The sequence below is a fragment of the Toxorhynchites rutilus genome, chromosome 2, assembly GCF_029784135.1.
Source record: "Toxorhynchites rutilus septentrionalis strain SRP chromosome 2, ASM2978413v1, whole genome shotgun sequence".
In the NCBI taxonomy this organism is placed as follows: domain Eukaryota; kingdom Metazoa; phylum Arthropoda; class Insecta; order Diptera; family Culicidae; genus Toxorhynchites; species Toxorhynchites rutilus.
The window spans coordinates 160,410,258-160,432,197 of record NC_073745.1 but is presented as its reverse complement, the minus strand read 5'-3'; the positions used below and the strand labels follow the sequence as shown (position 1 = coordinate 160,432,197).

General features: G+C 38.0%; 1 protein-coding gene across 1 annotated transcript in view; it reads left to right on the top strand.

Moving 5' to 3' along the window:
• Window positions 1–15,751, top strand: part of LOC129764920 (group 3 secretory phospholipase A2) — a 54,836-nt gene extending 39,085 nt beyond the window's left edge. Inside the window, exons 4-6 of the mRNA XM_055764570.1 lie at window positions 9,608–9,802; window positions 10,048–10,135; window positions 15,547–15,751. Coding sequence (XP_055620545.1) covers window positions 9,608–9,802; window positions 10,048–10,135; window positions 15,547–15,652 — 389 coding nt within the window. The 3' untranslated portion in view covers window positions 15,653–15,751. The remainder of the gene's footprint in view (window positions 1–9,607; window positions 9,803–10,047; window positions 10,136–15,546) is intronic.
• The last annotated feature ends 6,189 nt before the right edge of the window (window positions 15,752–21,940 follow it).

Genomic DNA, 21,940 nt, shown 5'->3' with positions numbered 1-21,940 from the left:
GTAGGGTGCCCAAACAATAGAGCCGTACTCCAATAATGAGCGGACCAGGGCACAGTATAAAGCTTTTATGCAATAAATGTGCCTAAAATGTTTGGTCGAGCGAAATATAAAGCCAAGTGCTTTAGATGCTTTAGAAATTATGTATGCGCTATGCTCGCGAAACGTAAGCCTTGAGTCCAGTATGATTCCTAAGTCCTTAACACAGTCAACACGTTGTAGAGTTATGCCTTTAAGCTTATAAACATAATAAGCTGTTGAACGTTTACGAGAAAAGGATATTATCGAGCATTTGTTTGGGTTCAAAATCATCCTGTTCGCGTCACACCACGCAGCAAAGGTATTTATTTGTGTCTGAAGAAACTCAGCATCAGCTTCACATTCAATCTGATGGTACAGTTTGAAGTCATCAGCATACGATAATTTTTGGCACTCAAGAGAGAAATTGATGTCGTTGAGGTAAAGTAAAAAAAAATATGGACCGAGATGACTTCCTTGAGGAACTCCCGAAGTAACCCGAAAGGGCTTCGAGATAATATAACCAATTTTCACTGAAATTTTTCGGCCTGTCAGATATGATTGCATCCAACCCAGAAAAGAGCCACTGAAGCCAAGACATTGAAGTTTGGCGATTGTTATCTGGTGATTTATGGAATCGAAAGCTGCTGAAAAATCAGTGTATATCGCATCGATTTGTTGACGCGACTGTAGAGCCCGTGTTATTGAAGATGTGTAAACGATCAAATTCGTTGATGTGGACCGATTGGGAATGAATCCATGTTGCTCTTGGACTATGTAGCTTTTACAGTAATGAGATATGCAATCCAGTACAATTATTTCGAACAATTTCGAAACCGCGCATAAGCAAGCAATTCCTCGATAGTTTTTTACATCCTTTTTGCAGCCCTTCTCGAAAACAGGAAATATGAAAGAATTCTTCCATGTTTTCGGAAAGATGCCACATTGGATGGTTGAATATGATGCTTAGTGTTTGAGACAAACTTGTCGAGCACTTCTTCAGAATAATGGCGGGAATGCCGTCAGGTCCAGGATTTGTAGACTGTTTCAGCTTACTGCATGCTGCGTCCACGATATTGGGACTGATCATAGGAGGTGTTACAGGCGAGTTAAACTGGGGTGTGTTATTAACTGCAGCGGTGATTTGATCATGATCAAGGTACTCTTCCACTAAAACGCTATTGAACTGAACTCGGAACAGATCGCAGATATCTTCTCTAGTCGAAGCTTCAATGTTGTCGCGCACCATTACAGTCGGTAGTCCGGACTCTCTCCTTTGGTCATTAACAAATGACCAGAAACGTTTCGGGTTGCTTTTCAATGAAGATTGCATGCGGTCCTGATATTTGCCGAATAATGAACTGTTTAGGCGTTTATAATTGTTGTTAGCAATTGTATAACGTGCTTTCCACAAAATACATCTATTTTTAGAATATTTCTTTAAAACGAATCGAATTTAGTTGTTTTTAAGCGTTTCAACTGATAATTTGACCAAGGTAGATGAAGGGTTGTACGATTCCTTTTTTTCGGAACAAATTGGTCGATGGCATAGAGCAACACATGAGAAAAGGTTAGAGTAGCTGCCTCCAAATCTGAGTAGTCTAAAATTTCGTTCCAGTTAATGCTCAAGAAAAATCTATTCATTGATGAGTAATTAGCTTTCCTATAATCGTAATATACTGATTCTGTCGTGCGTGCGAATTCGGCTGGATGTGGAACACGTAACAAAATGAGAAGCGTAACGAAATGAGAAGACGAAGAATATATATTTTTAAATAAATCACCCATACATTCAAAATTGAATTTAATAACACATATTCAAGAATTTATTTCAAAACTCTCCGTATTTATCAATAAACGGATTGAGCCGCCTGAGAGTGCTGCCCAGTCAAACTTTCATATATTTTGAGGCGGGACTACGTCTAACCGCTTCTGGAAACAAATATATAGAACAAAGCTGTTCATCATAAACAATTGAGGCGATGCTTTTTAGAAGATTTCAATCGCGTATTAATGCACTACGCACACAACTTTATTTGGTTCCGTCCTCACTTTTCGATCGAACTGCACTGTCAACTCGCATCAGACTTTTTCCTCCCCACTCAGATATCGATCACAAACTTGAACACTTTTGCCCCTATATTCCACTTGAGATGTGATCGAACCACAAAACATGCATCAGTAAGGTTGCCCTACTGGAATTTGAAAGCATACTTCCATGAAAGATACGTTCTATCTAAATAAATGCAGTGTATATCTATATTTCAAAATTTTGGATATTCTTCCATATTCGCACTAGGACAAAAATTTCCCGTATGCACCTTCATTGTCATAGTGTATATGTGTGTGAAATCAGCATTAGGCTTGAATGACATCGGCTTGTTGTATTGAGCTTGCTAGCTCGCTCGCAATTGTGGTTTCATGCCATTCCATTTTTGTTTTTAGTCTCTAGCTCTGAGAAGGGCCCTTGTGGAAAGAAACTCTACTCCATACTCCTTCTTCAATTGTGTTGAGAATGACAATCCACTTCCGCTCGACGCTCTCCGGCGTGGCTTCAAATCGTGGATGGCCTTTTTATACCAAATATGTTGAAAACGGACTGAAACGAATACATCAGTTGCTCGTTTTTGACGGTAAGGGTAGATAAGCACATAAATCGGCAGACCAAATGAATGGGAAAATGAGAATTTTAGTTTTCATTAAATTAAACTGTTCAGGTATTAGTGAATTGTAATGTATAGCATATCAATCAAATCTTAGATAATTTCCGATTCGATTGGTGTACCAATCATCAGAATTTGTTCGCTGTGAAAATAGTTATTAACGTTAACTTTGTTTCATAAAAACGTGACCTGTTTTCTGATTTGGCACCCTTCCTGGAAGACGCAGTTCTACGTCAAAAATAATCTATGCATATAAATTTGTTCTGTTCGATTGATTGAGCACTGATTGAGCTCATATTATGACACAATATACAATCCACTTCAAGGATTGTTGTTGCTATTGCCAACGCATCAGGAAGCTTTAAAATTTCCAGATGAAATAAGTACACTTCTGAAATAAAGCTGTGAACGGAAACTAACTTTCTAGTATTGTATATGTATTTAATGTGATAGCAACACATTTCTTTGCAAGTGTTTAAAAATCGTGAACTTAAATTGTATCTGATAATGACTGTGAATCCATTTATTTTTATTCGATTGGCGTTGCCCAAGATCAATCTTTGGAATTGTGTGATTTATATACGGATGGGAATTATTCAACCGTATATTGCGCGTTTCCTAGTTGGCAAACCAGATAGCCTTTAAATCGTCGCAGATAATAGAAAAAAAAACAAAATATTACAAGTATTTCATAATTAAACTTATATGAAACATATGATTTGTTTTGCTGCTCATTTCTCCGTCATAAAACCTCAATGTGCCACAGCAAAGCGTGGTAGGGTACAGCTAGTAAAATTTTAAACAAAATAAACTTAAGTGGAGTTAAAATTTAATTTATGCGCAACTCAGTTTTAACCTAAATTATTTTAATAAAATAAGGAAACATGTCCACGTGCACAACAGGGGGAGGGGTATGAAAATGTCCACAGTGGTCCATGGTGGGGAAGGGGGTAGTCAAAAATCGTGCTTTTTCTGTCCACGTGGTATATGGACAGCCCCTTGTTCTGTTGTGAAAAAGTTGTGCAGGATGGAAGCCGAGAGAATATGAATTTGATTCTGGATTGGATTTTGGTATCAGGCCAGGCGCTAAAATCGCGAAATCGTTGAATGTGCATTAACACTTTCGTCGCCCAGAGCGATTCGGTCGAGTTTCTTGCGAGGCCCAAATTCAACTTTGTCGGAGCGCAAGAGAAATAAGAGTTCAACGATAATGATGAATTCGGGTTCGATTCAGGACTACATTTCTGTTGAATCCGAACGAAATCAACCGACTGCTGATTAGAAAGCTGCTGATTAATTTAATTTTTCAGTCAATTATACAGTGTGGCCAATGATAATAAAAAATGAAATTCAACCGAACGTACTCGCTCTATATACTATATTCGATGACGATAAATAACTACAATTTTATTGGAGAATATGGAATATTCTGTTCAATCGATTACGAAGATTCTGTGACTATATCATACCAAGAACACATGGAAAATGGAAAATAATCGTCAGAAACTATATCACATTTGGCAACTCCGATTTTTCAAGTAATTCGTTTTCCTCGTTCTTTGCGCTTGGTATTTTAAAAGCTAAAAGAAGAAGCAAGTTGCAAGTTTTTTTTTCTGAGAATGAGAATAATAATTGCGCAACGCGGAGAAGACCCTGTTTATTATAAAAATCTTTTTTAGACATACATGTGTTTTTTTCATCCTTAAAATGATCGACGGATGGCGTAATAGTGAATCCGAAAGCGATAAAATTAGTAACGACGAAATAGTGCGAAGCGTTAGAAGAAAAGTTTCGAGTATTATCTCATCGAGTTCCGATTAGGATATTGAGGAACTATACTATACCAGGTCTTCAGGACGATATGTTAGAAGAATTTACTATAGACAACATAAAGATATTGATTTTTCAACAGTACATTTGAAATGTGATTTTTCACAAATAAGTATCATAGTCAAGTCAAGCTATTTCGTTTGATACCCATACTGATGAATCAAAAAAATGTCCCATTTTGTAATGGCGGTCATTTTGGATTTACATTTTTCACAAATAATTGTGTTCTACTAGTCAAGCTCTTTCATTCAATATTGATGGGGTTTTGATGAAATATGTAGTCCGCCATGTTGTAGCGACCGCCATCTTGGATTTTCAAGATTATAGAATACGCAGTTTTATAACGACAGCAGAGATAAAGGCGTGCTCCAAATTTTAGATTAAAATTCTATTGATGTGGGACAATCCTGCAGATAAACACACGAACACATTTACAGTAGGTAATGCTAAATAAAACCGTTTAAAAGTATAGTACAAAAACTATATTTTTACGTATTTTATTTTTTTATTATTCTACATAAACCATATTTACATTTAAGTGCCTATTCTATCAAATTCCATTTAAAAATCCTATACAAATTGAACGAGAAAAGTGACCCAGATCTGGATTCTCAGCAAAATTAAGTTCGTTTTCGCTGATAAATTTGCCAGGAAAGTTCTTCATTTGACAAGGGATTTGCAGCTTTGCAGCTCGAAAAGTATTGCTCAATTGTCAAGCGGAAATTGATGAAGGATACCAAAGTGACAAAGTGACTAGGAATAATTTTTTTTCCCGAAAAGAACAATGAACCTGCATTTTGGTGTGAAAATATTTTTTGTACCTTTAACTAATCCCGAAATACAACTGGTTTTGTGTTTCTGGATTCAAGATGAATCATGATTTATACGAATTTCTTCGTTAGATAATTTTTCACTCCACATGCACATGTAGAACTCGTTCCAAAAGAATATGGAATGTTTAAACTAAAATGGCCTACATGAAATTATTTTGAATGTCAGAAGCGGTCACACGGCTTATTCTTACTGGGCAACCCATATACTGCCGTTCTACGCATAGATGTCCCATGTTCCAAAATCAACAACTGAGAAAAACGCAATCAAAGTTTTCTAGCATATTTGTCTACCAGAAGCATTAGGCGTTTCATTTACCATTTCAGGCATTTCAGTTTACCAATACACAGGGTTTTTTATAAGCAGTAAATTGTTGTTTAATGAAATGTGGAAAGATCTTCTCAATTTAATCGATTAATCTTGATTAAATGGCACAATTGAACTTGATGTTGTTTTGACGTAGGACTACGTCTAACCGGAAGATATCGGGGGTGAAATGGAAATCTAGGCACTGAACAAGTAGGAAAAAATGCAAGATTTGGAACGCTTATAACTCGAGCATTTCTCAATAGATCGCAAAGGATTTTGCATCAATTGATAGGAAATATATCTACGCATCTATCATAACGAATAACATTTAATTTTTCTTGAGATAAATAATTGAATAATTGTGAAATATCAAGCATTGTCAAAATGCACTATGTGCCCATTTTTGATTGGTCCATTTTGTGCTCCTCAAATCGTACCGACCAAAACGGGCAACCAGAGCAGCAGCGAAATAGAATGAAGCACGATTGGGAAGGAAAAAGAAAAAAATGAACGAAACATTGGTCGCAGTCTCACACATCCCGCTCGAACCTTGTTTAGTTTCGGCCGCCGAAGTGATCGAGTTAGTTGGCAAAGCTGCTCGCGACGATAAGAAAAACTGCATTCGGATCAGAACACATTCGGTGGACATCAAGACAACAACAGGCAGTTGCAGCGAGTGGCGAGTGGCAAACGCAATCGCAAAAAGGCAGTTGGCAGCAGAAGAAAAAAGTTTGTTCTTTTTACAATCTGCTTTGGTGGCAAATCCAGAACAAGGCGGCATCGAGGGCGTTCGAAATGGTTTTTTTCAAAACCACGAGTACAAAGTTTTCTAAATTGGAACCATTCCATAAAACAAGGCGCTTATCAGGGCCATTAAACCTTTCAAAAAAGAGTTTACGAAATACAGTTCAATGCTTTCTAAAATAATATCCAAAATAATAATAAAACACAAATTGATTTTTTTCATAATTTGTTTGCCAGGATCTGATGCGTATGTGAATTTGGCAGTTGTTCTGAGCTTATTGATACTTGGGGACTTTCCTGATTATTAAATTTTCACCAATTCTTAAATTGTTTCCAGATTGAAAGTACAGCGATTTACAATTAGTTCGATATTTAGCTAATTGGACGGACATGTAATGCGACATATTTAGTTGAACATTTTTGTAAACATAGAGTTCGGGGTCCAAATTATGACCCCACATTGAAAGTCGACACTGTATCACTGTCATCGCAAATGTTCAATTACAGGTTAAAATCGCCTCCAATGCGACACTGAGTGGTGCTTCGGAACGTCGCATTGAATGTAATTTACTGTAAAACAAGTCACAAAGCTGGATGGGAAGAAATTTTCCAACTGTGAAAGCTGTGGCGAGTGGCAACAAATCGCTAAACAGGAAGGTTTAGCCGAACAAGATGGGGATATCGAGTGATAACAAAACAATAAACTCTTTAGATAATTTTGTGATCCTGAAAAGGACCCTTTTTAGCCTGTATGTGAATCCAACGAGCGAACAAATCGTAATGAATGTATTTTTTTGCCATCGCTGCCTTTAAACGCTCATTCGTTCGTCTGGTTGGACTCGCCCCTTTGGCTGAGTCTGCCGATTTGTCTCTATCCTGTGAGCGTGTACCGCTAGAGTACAAAAGGCGCGGATCCGCTGAAAAATATATCATTCTCTTTCAAACCGTAAATCAGTGTGGTTGTATGGCATCGTTTCACATCACATCGCATCAACGGATTGGTGCCGGAGCACCAGTATACCTAATAGCGGTTATAGAATTTCGGCCGCCGGAGTGCTCGAGTTGGCTTGCAAAGCTGCTCACTACAATAAGAAAACCCGCCTACAGAACAGAGCACATTCGGTTCGGAGGCAACAACTAGTTTCAGCGAGTGGCAAACGCAATCGGAAAACGGCAGCAGGTAGATGAAGGAAAAAGTTTGTTTATACAGACTGCTTTGGTGGCAAAACCAGCCACCGTAAAACACGGCGCTTTTCAGGGCCATTAAACCATTCAAAGAAGAGTTATTAAAAGTTTTTCACAATACCAATGCATTCTAAAGTGACATAATATGACATATAATATAAACTGATTTATTTTGTTTATGCTTGTTCTTGAACTTATTGATGGTTGGGGTCTTTTAAATTGATCATTCAGTTTTCACAAACCCATGCTTGGTTTCCGAATTAAAAGTGGCTTCAAATTACAACACATTGTATGCAGGATGGCATTAACGAATTTTCTCGGTAGCAAGAACTGCTTTCTTTGGTTGATAACTGATGTTGAAAATTGACTGACGTTACATCTGCATTGTATAGAAAATTAACTTAGGATCAACATGATGAGCTATGTTTTTCCTGCTGCTCTGTTCTTATTTTAAAGGACTTTAATCCGAAGGCCATCCGTCCATGTATTTACTGTTGGTTTTTCAGAACGCTTCTAGCTCGTTTATTTCTCGACAGATCGTAGAGTTCGTCTCCAAAACCTCAGTTCTTTTTCATTTTTATTTACTCTGTTTGCGGAGACTACAAATCTTACAATGCATTCGTCTCCGAAACCACAGTTTAAGGTACGATAATATGCTCAATAGTGAAATATATGATAGTGAATGAGCTGATAACCACCTATGCATTTCCTATCACAGCCATCATTTTGATTGTACGATATGTGCATACGCCGAAAGATGTCCGGCGTTGAACATTTAATAAGTACAAAGCCTTCAGAAAAAAAAACAAGAATCAAGTTTGTAAAAAAAACGCAAAAACACAACACCAAAGGTTCTTTTCAGAACCCCCAACATGTTCATGAACAGTAAACAGTAAACTAATCCATTTTTCAGGTAGATAGGTAGGTATTCACGTAGGAGAAGAAAATAAAAATATATATTCGAAATATATATTTAGCAAAAGCTGTCCCCTTTGTATAGTCCTACGTCACTCCGGTTATGTCCCTGACATTACCCACCCGTCTTTTTTTAATACTGGGGACAAACAAGAATTTTTTTTGTGTTTTTCTGAAAGATTATTTCATGCATAACATCAAACATCAGCGCTAAGATTGATCTGCAGCACTTTTGCAAAATATAATTCTCATTGTTATTAGGATTTCGCTAACAAGGTGTACACGCGTTTTGTTAAACTTTTTTTCATTTGTTTGAAAATTCGTTCGTTCTTCCAAACCAGAAATGAGTGCATTAGCCCTTCTGAAAGCGTGACATAAAATTTTTGTTTTTTAACCGACTCATTTATTATTGATTTACAAAAAATACATGGCGGGACAGTTATGCCTAGGATATCAACATGGGACAATTGAGCTTGATGTTGTTTTTTAGAAGCTGGGTACAAACAATACGTTTTTTCTGTGTTTTGCCGAAAGATTATGAATAAAAACATCGCTTTATGAAGAAAACTGAAATTTTCCGAAAAGTAACATGGGACAACTACGCTAAGAACGGCAGTATAGCAAATATCCCATATAATCCATAGTTTGCATGGGGGAATTCCAATTCCAAAATAGTGTTTTAGAACGCGTTAAGAGACAAACGTTTAATTGATACTATTCCTGGAAACATTTGACTTGAGGCAATTAAACATGAGAAATCGTTAAACGCATCTTTCAAGCAATACATAACATTAACACGTTAACTGCCACGTCAGTCACCGATGACTGACACCGAGTTTTCGTTCAGGCCGCATCGGCCACCGGTGACTAACGGTATAACATATGATGAAAAGGGTAAATAATATAAGCATATAAGCTTATAAGCATTCCCTTTTGAAAAAAAATACCTTCCACTACGATAAGAAACGATAGTCCTAATACGTTTAAAAATGTCCATCGAATTGCTATAAAACCGTGGCACTCAACGTGTTAAACGTGGCTTATTTGATGCGGAAAAAGAACTCAACTAACTTGGAGGTGAGTTTTAATGTTTTATATTTGTTCTCAATTAACAGGTAGTCTGGCAGCAAACTATTCCGATGTGGGCCGTTACGCCGACGAAGACCGCTGCTGCCGCGAGCATGACATGTGTCCAAACATTCTGCTGCCGGGAGAGTGCCGTCGAGGGCTGTGCAATCGTGGTGCCTTCACGAGATCGCACTGTGATTGTGATGCAAGATTTAGAAAATGTTTACAAAATCTAAACACTGGTAGGTACTTCTGGTCTGTTTGCCAATCAAATATTAATAGTTACACTACGTGATGACATATTCAATGTGAACGCTGAGTTCGAATGTTGGATCTTGTCTTTTTGCTCATACGTTCAAGTTCAAGTTTCAGTTGAAGGTTGGGCCGGCTTGGATATTAACTGATTGCGTTTTTTCATATTATAATAGTATTATGCTAGTTGCCCAAAGGAGTAAGTTTTGTTTTTTTTTTCATGCTTTCTCCACAGAAACCGCCAACACATTGGGTGCCGTTTTCTTCAACGTTATTCAGGTGACATGTTTCGGCGAGAGACGTCCATGCTCGATTTGGCAGAGGTCAGTATACAGTCACAGCGAAACATGAACTTCGAAGTCAGAGAACGTCCGCAATAGATTATTTTTTTAATTCTTTATTTTTGAGACCTTCAGCCTCCTGGGCTGGTTCGTATCAGACCTCAGCAATAGAATGCAATGATAGGATAAGTCTCTGATCGCTGGCACGACAAATGGGTCCAATTTGTTGGATGCATTGGGGGATAAAGGCTTCAGATTTTATCATCAGTGCCCACTATCGAGCATAGCTGAAAGCGAAACAAAAATCCAATGAATGTCACAGTATCAGGTAGCAGACGCAATCAATGTTTACATTCAGCTGAAGGCTGTGAGAAACGGTTGGGATTTTATATTCTTCAGACAATGTCAGTTGTTTTCAAATTGCGATATCTGCTCGAGCACACTTCATCAATTGAAGTTCATGCTGAGATGAAGAGATGTTCAACAGTATGTTTCCAAAAAAGATACTCGGATTGTTGCCATATTTGTTATCTTAAGGTTAAACATGAAACTAAAACATCAAATTTTCAAGTTGTTTCAAAGTTGTATGGGTGATAAATTCGAGTTTTTCTTTTTGACTGGGTTTGCGCAATCAATCCAAGATGATACAAGAAGAAAGACTCGTACTATCGAAATATCAATTATTTTGATAAGAAAAGCGTTGATTGGACACAATGAATACTTGGAATTTGTGCTGGCTTCCGCAAAACAAACACCAGGCGCCGTAAATCTTTGAGAGTCATACCACAGAAAGCTTTGTTCAGTGCTCTGCAATGGTTCGCCAGATCTTCAGACTGCTCACTCGTAAATACTGGTATGAACCGTCCTAGGTGCTCGCTGGCACATCCCAGCAGAAGTAGAAAAGTCAATAAAAGAAGATTCCAATCATTTTGAGCATTTCTGGAGTGCATTTTTTCAAATTAGTTTTCTTCTTGTGGGTCCCGTTAAAAATTTGGTTGAAAACATTTCATAAATTTTTTTGAGAGCAAAACGCTGGTGCGCACTTTTACCCACAGTTGCTGCGCACTTTTGCCCCACAAGCAATTTTCCAACTAATCGAATTTCTAAAAAAATCTCTTGAACTTTTTCACAAAAACGAATACGCACTATTATCTTCTATAGAATGAAGGTTTCCTTGACAATGTGGTTTCGAACTTACCGATTATTTTAGGTAACTAAATCGTCATCCCCAAATTCGAAAAAATTAGATCAAAACAACGCAAAAATCTGCTCACTTGATAACTTTTTGCCACTCTCATGAAATGTATCTTGTTTATATGCGTGGGCTGCTCGTGTAAGAATGTGTCAAACGAATACACTGTTGCCGAATTTTTATGCACATTTGTTTAAAAAAAATATAGGAGGTTGTGTTCAAGACACGACCGCATTGTTGGCGTAGAACTAAGCTGTAGTTTAATTCAAGTCGCTTGTTTATAACTGCGGATATTATTTTATAATGCTACGGAAATTTTGAAATAACCATTCTACCAGTTTGGTCGCCCTGAAATGTTTTTTTTTATTGTAGAATCATTTGACGAACATTTTTTGATGATTCATTCTTGTGCCCGCAGAACAATACATGCTCGAGATAAACGCAGCTGTCATCCTTAGTGGAGAAATTTTTGGTATTGGCAAGCGAAACCAAATCACAAAATTTCAGAACGACATTTACTTTCTTGGTGACTAAATAAACGAAATAAACTCTATCTTCTAATCTCAACAACCTCGAAAAGAGTAGCACTGCTTCATTATGATCAAGATTGGCGCAAATGCAATCCTAGTTGAAAGCAGTTTTGCGACTGGCACGCTAGCCCAAATAAATTAATAACTTAATATAACTAATTGAATAACTTGGTATTCCCCAAATAATTTTTTGGTGCACAACCTTAACACCAGCTTCACCATAGCGTCAGTTCGAAGCATTGATGACATAAAACAAACAATGCTAACTGCTTGAAAAAAGACTAAATATTTGCCTCAGCAGAGATTCATTACCAATACCCTAGCGTAAATATTTCCCTCTCGCTATCTCCCCTCCTTGTTTATATTTATCATTATGACTGCATAATTTGTAACACCAAACAATCGTCAATCATAGCATAAAAAATTGGGCAATTGTTGCATCGTTACAGGGCCAATGCACACGGGAGCAGACACAAATGGGGTTTTAGCGCAGCAAAGATGCACTATTTTTACGTACGGGTTATGAAGCACGCACGTACGCACACAAATATCCATATATCGATGGCTTGAAGCAAATCAATATACACACACTTATCTCCGTTTTGCGCTTTTCTCAACAGAAGCCCTTTCCGTTAATATTGCCAGTCTAGATTAGCTTAGCTGTCATCCTTTGTGGAGAGAGTTTTCCTACCGTCATGCGAAACCAAATCACTGATAAAATTCCAGAAAATTTATTTTATTGGTGAGCTGACGATAGCCTAGCTTGATGATTCCCCACACAATTGTGTAGCTGAAAACATTAATGCAATGGCGTCAGTTTGATGCAATGATTGCAATGCCAAAGAAATCAGCGAGTGCGGCTTAATCCAAAACGAAGACATGTGATGACGCAAAACAAGGAAGAACAAGCAATATTCATTGCTTTGAATACAGAACGATACTGAAAGTTTGCCTTCCTTCCTTGCTTGAGGCTTTAAACTTCTTCAGTTCATTCATCTCTAACCTTCAGAAAGGCCCTTGGAAAACCTTACTTCCTCCACCGCCCATTATTTTGAGAAAGGCACGCGATCCCTCGCCGTCCAGCTTGTCCAGCAACGGTGTTGTCCAGTCGGTGTCCGGTGTCCTCACGAAGAATGAAAGTTTGCCTAAGCGAGAATTTTCCCGGACTGTGCCCTTCCTAAGCGAGATCCACTGTTTATTTTATTTAATTTTTTTCTCTCTTTTATAGTGACTTTCAACACATTTCGGCTGGTTCGTCACTTTTACTTCCATTTTTGGAAGAATGTCGGGAGTGAGAATTGAACTCGTGATCTCTGCGAGGTATGGTTGTTACCACTACGCCAGATCACCTCCACATCCACTGTTTATACTCTAGGCAAATATTCCTCTTCGTTCTTTTCCTTTGTTCACGGAGACTTTACATCTTACGTTTTCCCCTTCTTTGCTCGTCGATAAGTTGCTCGTTATTGACAGCTCTGTCCGGGAAAGCACACAAATGGACAGAACAAATGTATGAGATAATGGAAATGCTTCCAATTTCCATCAATTTAAACCATATACAGACTATGGGACTGTAATGTATCGCATAGCAAACAAATCTTATGGAATTTCCGATTCGTTTGGTATGTAAATCACCAATGAGTCGCTGTATTTCGACATGATAAAAAATGAAATGAAATCAATTTCCCTAACCGATTGCTCAAAAATTTCCAGCCCAGAGAACTACTTCGCCAGGGCTTTCCAACCGCAGTTCTACCCATCCGATCAGTACGTGCCACCTTATCTCCGCCCACCGTTTTACTTTTATGAAAACCCAATCAGGCGATCATTTGATGAGCAAATCTATCGCAATGTCAACAGGCAGCAGCTGAAACAGGAAACGTTTAGTTTAATTTCAAGAAATCTAGTCAAAGATATTGTCATACGACCACTGAATGGATTCGTTAAATACTACCTTACATCGAAGTCCATTGTCTATGGTTGAAGCCTGCGGTTGTTCATGATGTAGCTTCTATCAATGCAAGGTATAGAATCGATTGAGATTTGAGGTTAGATTTCGGAAATATATATCACAATTATAATCTTACAACAACAACAAAAAATCTCTACTCATCATTCCAAGATGCGTTCCGAAGTGGAGAAAAGATTTTTTTTCTAAATGACAACACAAATTTTAAATTTTAACCAAAGTTATTTATAACATTCTCATCTAGAGAATCTCCAGTGATTAGCACAGAAATGATGTACACTTCTGACTAGGCATAATTATCGATTCTATCTTGCTTTTTCACGGTATTCTAGCCGCATGCTACGAATACGTTGCCCCAAACGTTATAATATGCGACCCAAAATCAAACGTCTGGGCAAGTGGAATACGCTTCTCACAAATAAATTCAAAAAGTTCAGAATAATGAAAATATGTTTGTGAACAAGGTTTAGACTAGCCAAGACTTTGTGTTGACAAAAGTTGCACCGATGCTTGACAAATGGCATACATTCAACACGTTTAACAATCAAAAACGGGGGTCGTTTGAAAAGTCCGTACAAAATTAAAACTACTTAATTGTTTGTGATAAAACTTTTTTTTTGTTTTTCAACATAGTCGACTTTCAGGCTTATACACTTCGTCCAACGTTGCTCTGGTTTGTTGATCTCTTCCGAATAATAGGATTTGTCCAAGACTGAAAAATAGCCATTCGTTTCTTCAATCACCTCCTCGTTTGAATTAAATCTTTTTCCTGCCAGCCATTTCTTCAAATTGGGAAACAAACAGCAACCAAATTTGGGCAGTAGTGGGGATGTGAAACGAGTAGGAACTCTATTTCCATTAATTTTGCTGATGCGTTGTTGTGATGGAAAAAAAAATTACTCGACTTCCTAGATTCAAACTAATGTCAAACACAATGAAATAGTCATGTCTGAATGAAACATGTTGTATATTCTTGCAAGAGATGCTACTAACTAAACACAACCTCGATACGCGACATGTGGTGATCTCTCTGACTTTGCACGGATTTTTCAAACGACCCTCGTAATTTCTTAAATACAAGAAAAATTCGACTTCATTCAATGTGCGTTTGATTACGGCAATAGTATCTATCTAATGAAGGATTTTGACTTGAAATTGAACTAAACTAAGATCTGTTATGTTGCCTAAGTAGACCACACTTTTCACATTGAAAGGGTTTCGAATTTGAGGATTCTTTTTGGAAGTAGAAAGTCATGATGGAAGGAAGATTGGTAAGCAGCGAATTTACTTCGATAATTGATATTCGGTGATGGATTTTCTCTATTCGTAGTGCGTACTAACAATAAGAATATGTAATTTTTTTCGCTGAAAATATCTCGTCTCGTATCTCGTATGCTGTCAATGGCGAATAACTAATTCAATGCGAAGAAGACACGTCAATCTTACTGATTATATTACTTTGAGTATATGAAACTACTAATTCCCTAGAAATTTATATCGTAAGATACTGATACATAAGAAACTCGTCCGAAGCTACTTCTCGGTGGTATCCATCTTATACATAACAATATAACTGCTTCTACGCTGCTTTCGCTTATGTTTATTTAATATGTCAAATTATATCAAACCCCATTTGTATTTGTATTCCGTATAAAAATTTACTTCTTATTTTCTCTAATGAACTCTTAGCACAGCTTAACAATTTCTAACGTGTTTTGCTGGTACAAATCTGGAAAAAATTACATCTTTTCTTATGTTTCAGAGTTGGATACAACGAATCTGTAGCGGATGAACTGTGCTCTCGTTGGAAGTATCGTCCAAGCGAAAAATATATTCCCATCATGCAGCAGAAGTCACACAACGGTTGAGTCGTACTCTTAGGAAATACAGGGATGATTACGTTACCTATTTTGTGATAGATATTTTGTACGCTTGATCATGAAATAAAGATTGTTTCTGTAGTTTTACTGCGTTCTAGTTGTCCGTTATCTCACAATTATTAGCCAGCTCGTTTCGATATCCTACTATCCGGTACATCGAATTCATCCGAATAGGACATATTGTTTAACTGTAAAACTAAAATTCAACAAAGAATGTGGGAGAGTAGTCTAATACACACAAAAGGACACTACATACTAAGAATTGATATACGATACAATAATCTTTAGACGGGCTTCGCGGATTCTCTTTTCAAATTATTCACAAATTATTTTCAATGTTCACCCCCACTTGAAAGTCTTTAGAATTTTTTCAACTATCACACATACACATTGTTTTTATGACAGCTTTCTGCTAGAAGTATTTTATGTTGAAAGTCGGAAATTCGAGATAAAAGTGAAAAAGGTTTTTTCTAGATAAATAAAAAGACGGGTGGGTAATGTCGGGGACATAACCGGAGTGACGTAGGACTATGCAAAGGGGACAGCTTTTGTTAAATATATATTTTCCTTCTTCTCCTACGTGAATACCTACCTATCTACCTGAAAAATGGATTAGTTTACTGTTTACTCTTTATGAATATGTTGATGGTTCTGAAAAGAACCTTTGGTGTTGTGTTTTTGTTATCACTCGATATTCCCATCTTGTTCGGTTAAACCTTCCTGTTTAGCTATTGCGTTTGCCACTCGCTACAGCTTTCACAGTTGGAAAATTTCTACCCATCCAGCTTGTGACATGTTGTTCAGTAAATTACATTTAATGCGACGTGCCGGAGAAACACTTTGCCACTCACTGAAACTAATTGTTGCCTTGATGAGCGCCGAACCGAAGCTGCTCTGTTCTTGATGCGGGTTTTCTGATTGTCGTGAGCAGCTTTGCAAGCCAACTCGAGCACTCCGACGGCCGAAGCTCTATAATCGCTGTTAGGTATACTGGTGCTCCGGGACCAATCCGTTCGGCCTAGTTACCCTTGCGGAGCAATCAGTTAATGCGACCAACATGGAACTGGAGACCTGCACGGTTCGAGTGAGACTTTGCCTTTCCCTTAACTTGTCCTCCTTTGTTACGTCCACGATGCCGATGCCGTACAACCACACGGGTTTACGGTTTGAAAGAAAATAAGATATTTTTTTGGGGTCCGCGTGTTTTATACTCAAGCGGTACACACTCACAGGATAGAGACAAATCGGCAGACTCAGCCAGAGGGGCGAGTCCAACGAGACGAACGAATGAGCGTTAAAAGGGAGCGAAGGCAAAAAAATACATTAGAGGCGAATGAACTTCAAAGTTTAAAGCCTCTTAAAAACAAAGAAAGAAAGAAAAATACATTCATTACGATTTGTTCGCTCGTTGGATTCACATGCAGGCTAAACAGGGTCCTTTTCAGGATCACAACATTATTTTCAATCTAAAGAGTTTATTGTTTTGTTATCACTCGATATCCCCATCTTGTTCGGCTAAACCTTTCTGTTTAGCGATTGCATTTGCCACTCGCCACAGCTTTCACAGTTGGAAAACTTCTTCCCATCCAGCTTGTGACATATTTTACAGTAAATTACATTCAATGGCACGTCGCATTACCACCACTCAGTATCGGATTGGAGGTAATTTTAACCTGTAATTGAACATTTGCGATGACAGTGGTACAGTGTCGACTTTCAATGTGGGGTCATAATTTGGACCCCGAACTCTATGTTTACAAAAATGTCCAACTAAATATGTCGCATTACAGGTCCGTCCAATTAGCTAAATGTCGAGATAAGTGTAAATTACTGTACTTTCAATCTAGAAGCAATTTAAGAATTGGGAGAAAATCAATAAGCTCAGAACAACTGCCAAATTCACATACTCAATATATCCTGGCAAACAAATTATTGAAAAATCAGTTTGTGTTTTATTATTATTGTGGATATTGTTTTAGAAAGCATTGAACTGTATTTCGTAAACTCTTTTTTGAAAGGTTTAATGGCCCTGATAAGCGCCGTGTTTTATGGAATGGTTCCAATTTAGAAAACTTAGTACTCGTGGTTTTGAAAAAAGCCATTTTGAACACCCTCGATGCCGCCTTGTTCTGGATTTGCCACCAAAGCAGTTTTTATAAACAACAAACTTTTTTTCTTCTGCGTCTGCCTGTTGAGGTCTTGATGTCCACCGAACCAAAGCGCGAGCAGTTTTGCCAGCTAACTCGATCACTTCGGCGGCCGAAACTATATAACGCCGGCTAGGTGGACTGGTGCACTGGTACTAACGCGCTCGGCCTAGCTACCCTTGCGGAGCAATTGGCGGATACACCTACGGGGAATTGCACACCTGCACGGTTCGAGTGGGACTTTGCCTTTCCCTTAACTTGTCCTCCTTTGTTACGTCCACGTTGCTGCTTGTTTTCTTTTTATGATGTGATGCGATGCGATGTTAAACAAGGCGGACAACCACAAGGGTTTACGGTTTGAAAGAAAATAAGATATTTTTTTGGGGTCCGCGTGTTTTATACTCTAGCTGTACACACTCACAGGATAGAGACAAATCGGCAGACTTAGCCAAAGGGGCGAGTCCAACGAGACGAACGAATGAGCGTTAAAAGGCAGCGATGGCAATAAAATACATTCATTACGATTTGTTCGCTCGTTGGATTCACATGCAGACTAAAAAGGGTCCTTTTCAGGATCACAAAATTATGTTCAATCTAAAGAGTTTATTGTTTTGTTAACACTCGATATCCCCATCTTCTTCGGCTGAACCTTCCTGTTTAGCGATTTGTTGCCACTCGCCACAGCTTTTACAGTTGGAAAATTTCTTCCCATCCAGCTTTGTGAACAGTGGTACAGTGTCGACTTTCAATGTGGGGTCATAATTTGGATCTCTATGTTTACAAAAATGTCCAACTAAATATGTCGCATTACATGTCCGTCCAATTAGCTAAATGTCGAACTAATTGTAAATTACTGTACACAATTTAAGAATTGGTGAAAATTGAATAATCAGGAAAGTCCCCAACTATCAATAAGCTCAGAACAACTGCCAAATTCACATACTCATCAGATCCTGGTCAACAAATTATGAAAAAATCAATTTGTGTTTTATTATTATTTGGGATATTATTTGAGAAAGCATTGAACTGTATTTCGTAAACTCTTTTTTGAAAGGTTTAATGGCCCTGATAAGCGCCGTGTTTTATGGAATGGTTCCAATTTAGAAAACTTAGTACTCGTGGTTTTGAAAAAAAGCCATTTCGAACACCCTCGATGCCGCCTTGTTCTGGATTTGCCACCAAAGCAGTTTGTATAATCAACAAACTTTTTTTCTTCTGCGTCTGCCTGTTGAGGTCTTGATGTCCACCGAACCAAAGCGCGAGCAGTTTTGCTAGCCAACTCGATCACTTCGGCAGCCGAAACTCTATAACGGCTGCTAGGTGGACTGGTGCACTGATACTAACGCGCTCGGCCTAGCTACCCTTGCGGAGCAATTGGCGAATACACCTACGGGAAACTGCAGTCCAACACGGTTCGAGCGGGATTTTGCCTTTCCTTTCACTTTTCCTCCTTTGCCATGTCCAGACATGGCTGCTTGTGTTAGTTTGATGATGTGATGTGATGCGAAACGATGTGGTGTACGGTTTGAATGAGAATTATCGTTACGGAAGGAAGGAAGGAAGGTATTGTATTATAGAGACTTTATACTTTTGCAGTTCATTCGTCTCTAGCCTTGAGAAAGGCCCTTTGAAAACTCTACTCTACTCTATTACTCTACTCCAGCGCTACCACCTCCGCCCTCTTGCCTGGAGAAAGGCACTCGATCCCTCGCCGTCCAGCTAGTCCAGCAACGATGTTGTCCAGTCGGTGTCCACACAAAGAATGATCGTTACGGCAGCGGAGCGGGGATTTTTAAGCTGACTGGCTGGCTCGAGAATTACGCATGTGTGAGACTGCGACCAATGTTTCGTTCATTTTTTTCTTTTTCCTTTCCAATCGTGCTTCATTGTATTTCGCTGCTGCTGTGGTTGCCCGTTTTGGTCCGTACGATTTGAGGAGCACAAAATGGACCAATCAAAAATGGGCACATAGTGCATTTGGACAATGCTTGATATTTCACAATTATTCAATTATTTATCTCAAGAAAAATGAAATGTTATTCGTTATGATAGATGCGTAGATATATTTCCTATCAATTGATGAAAAAACCTTTGCGATCTATTGAGAAATGCTCGAGTTATAAGCGTTACAAATCTTGCATTTTTTCCTACTTGTTCAGTGCCTAGATTTCCATTTCACCCCCTATATCTTCCGGTTAGACGTAGTCCTACGTCAAAAAACTCGGGCGAACGATATTGGAAAAAACTGTTTGTGAGTATAAATGCTCCGAGCTATACGGAAAAAGATTTTTCAGTTTAGTTTTCAAAACCACTACAATTAATTATCCCTATTTGATTACCTGACTTGCGATTCTGGCGATATTTTTGAAAAAACAGTGTTTTTGGACGGATTTGATCAGCGCGCAAAAATTTTTGTTTTGATTTCACGGAACAAGGAACAGTAAACAAACGGGCGGATATCGTTAATGCATTCCTACATTCTGGTAATGTCTGTCATAAGATGGGTTGATAGATAATGTATACTTTATATATTTTTCTCGCGTCAATCCATCATTCCTTGTAAAAGTTAAGATTTCCGCTTTAACTTACCCCGAATTTCAACTTGCCCCGGTGTACCTTATTTGTATTTTACGTTGCAAGATGGGAATGCGACACATGGTTAGCTCTCGCGAGGCCAAAATTATTGCATCAACTTCAAGCTCTTTCTACAAAGTTCTTGTTGAGAGTTACAAAAAATTCCTAAAGTTATTCGTCAACTTTCGTTTCACTCTAAAATAATCCCCCTTATTCCGCCCGGCGAATGACGTGAATAGCAAAGTTTCTCGCTTTGTTGTGGAAGCCACGTTGTTTTAAGCTCCTATTTGATACCTGAGTCGATAGCATATGAGGACACGACTTCAAATCTCACCTAAGTGACAAACTATAGTCACGCAATTTGCCTGCAGGAACACCGTGACTTGAGCCATCTCACGTCATTTGCCGCGCGAAATAAAGGGGAATATTCAAAGTGTGAACATGCGAATTCTCAAATTTCTTTCGACGACTCTCTTTCTATTGAGAGCTGATTTCATACAAGTTTTATCTGAGAAAATGCAATATTGCCTACTTTTCGTTGCTGCTACGAAATGCATACAACATTTTACGAAAAACGAAAAGCGTTACATTCTTTGATACAAGTTCATTTGTTCATTTGATTTGTATTACGTGCAGTATCAATTTAGGCGAATAAATACTTTTTGAATTAAGATTGGGTGACCTTTAAAACCTTAAAAACCTTGACGGATCGATTTTCTAAACGGCGAAGGGATCGATTCACTGATTAAATCGGTCCAGAGAATATATCTTTGGTGAATCGATCTTTGAAAAATCAAATGCCTTTTTTCCAATTTATTTACTTATTCTATATGAGTATTTTTTTTTCATTGAACAATTAATTAACATTTCACATTTCTATTCAAACATGAAATGCATTTTATTTTGATGTTCAGCATGAAGGACACTAGCAGAACTTGAGTGTCCAATGAGTGTATGTGCCAGTGCATTTATCCTTGTACCATCATGGATTTATTTATTTGAATAAATCAATTGAAAATTATTATTAGAAACTCAACAACTGATATATTCACCCACCCTATTTAATGACAATAATCCCATAACATACTGTGCCATAGGTCTGGCATTTAGACAAAACCTTGGTTTTAGAAGGGAACGCTTCAGTTGGTCCTGATGTCACCATCCAATTCCGTCACAATTTTCACTGTCAGCCTAGTAAATGTGATAGTGTAAGTATAACTTGTAATCACTTGTTTTGTAATGACCAAACTTACAAAACTGTTTTTCCTAAATATACGCCGTCTTAACGTATGCATTTTAACTAGCGTCATTTATTAATACTTAGTTGAGATTTCTTAAGTCAAATAACACGCCTTGAATGTATTCCGAGGGGCAAGCTCTAGAATACGCGTGACTACAGTGCAAGCCGACGGAAATTTCTTTGACGAAAAATCGTTTGTTTGTTTATTTATTGGGCTTAAATATGATAATTTCAGCTGTCCAGTTTTCATAAGACCATTTCAAAATTCATAAGTTTTATCAATGAGAAATTCCAAGCAATCGGCAGATTTATAAT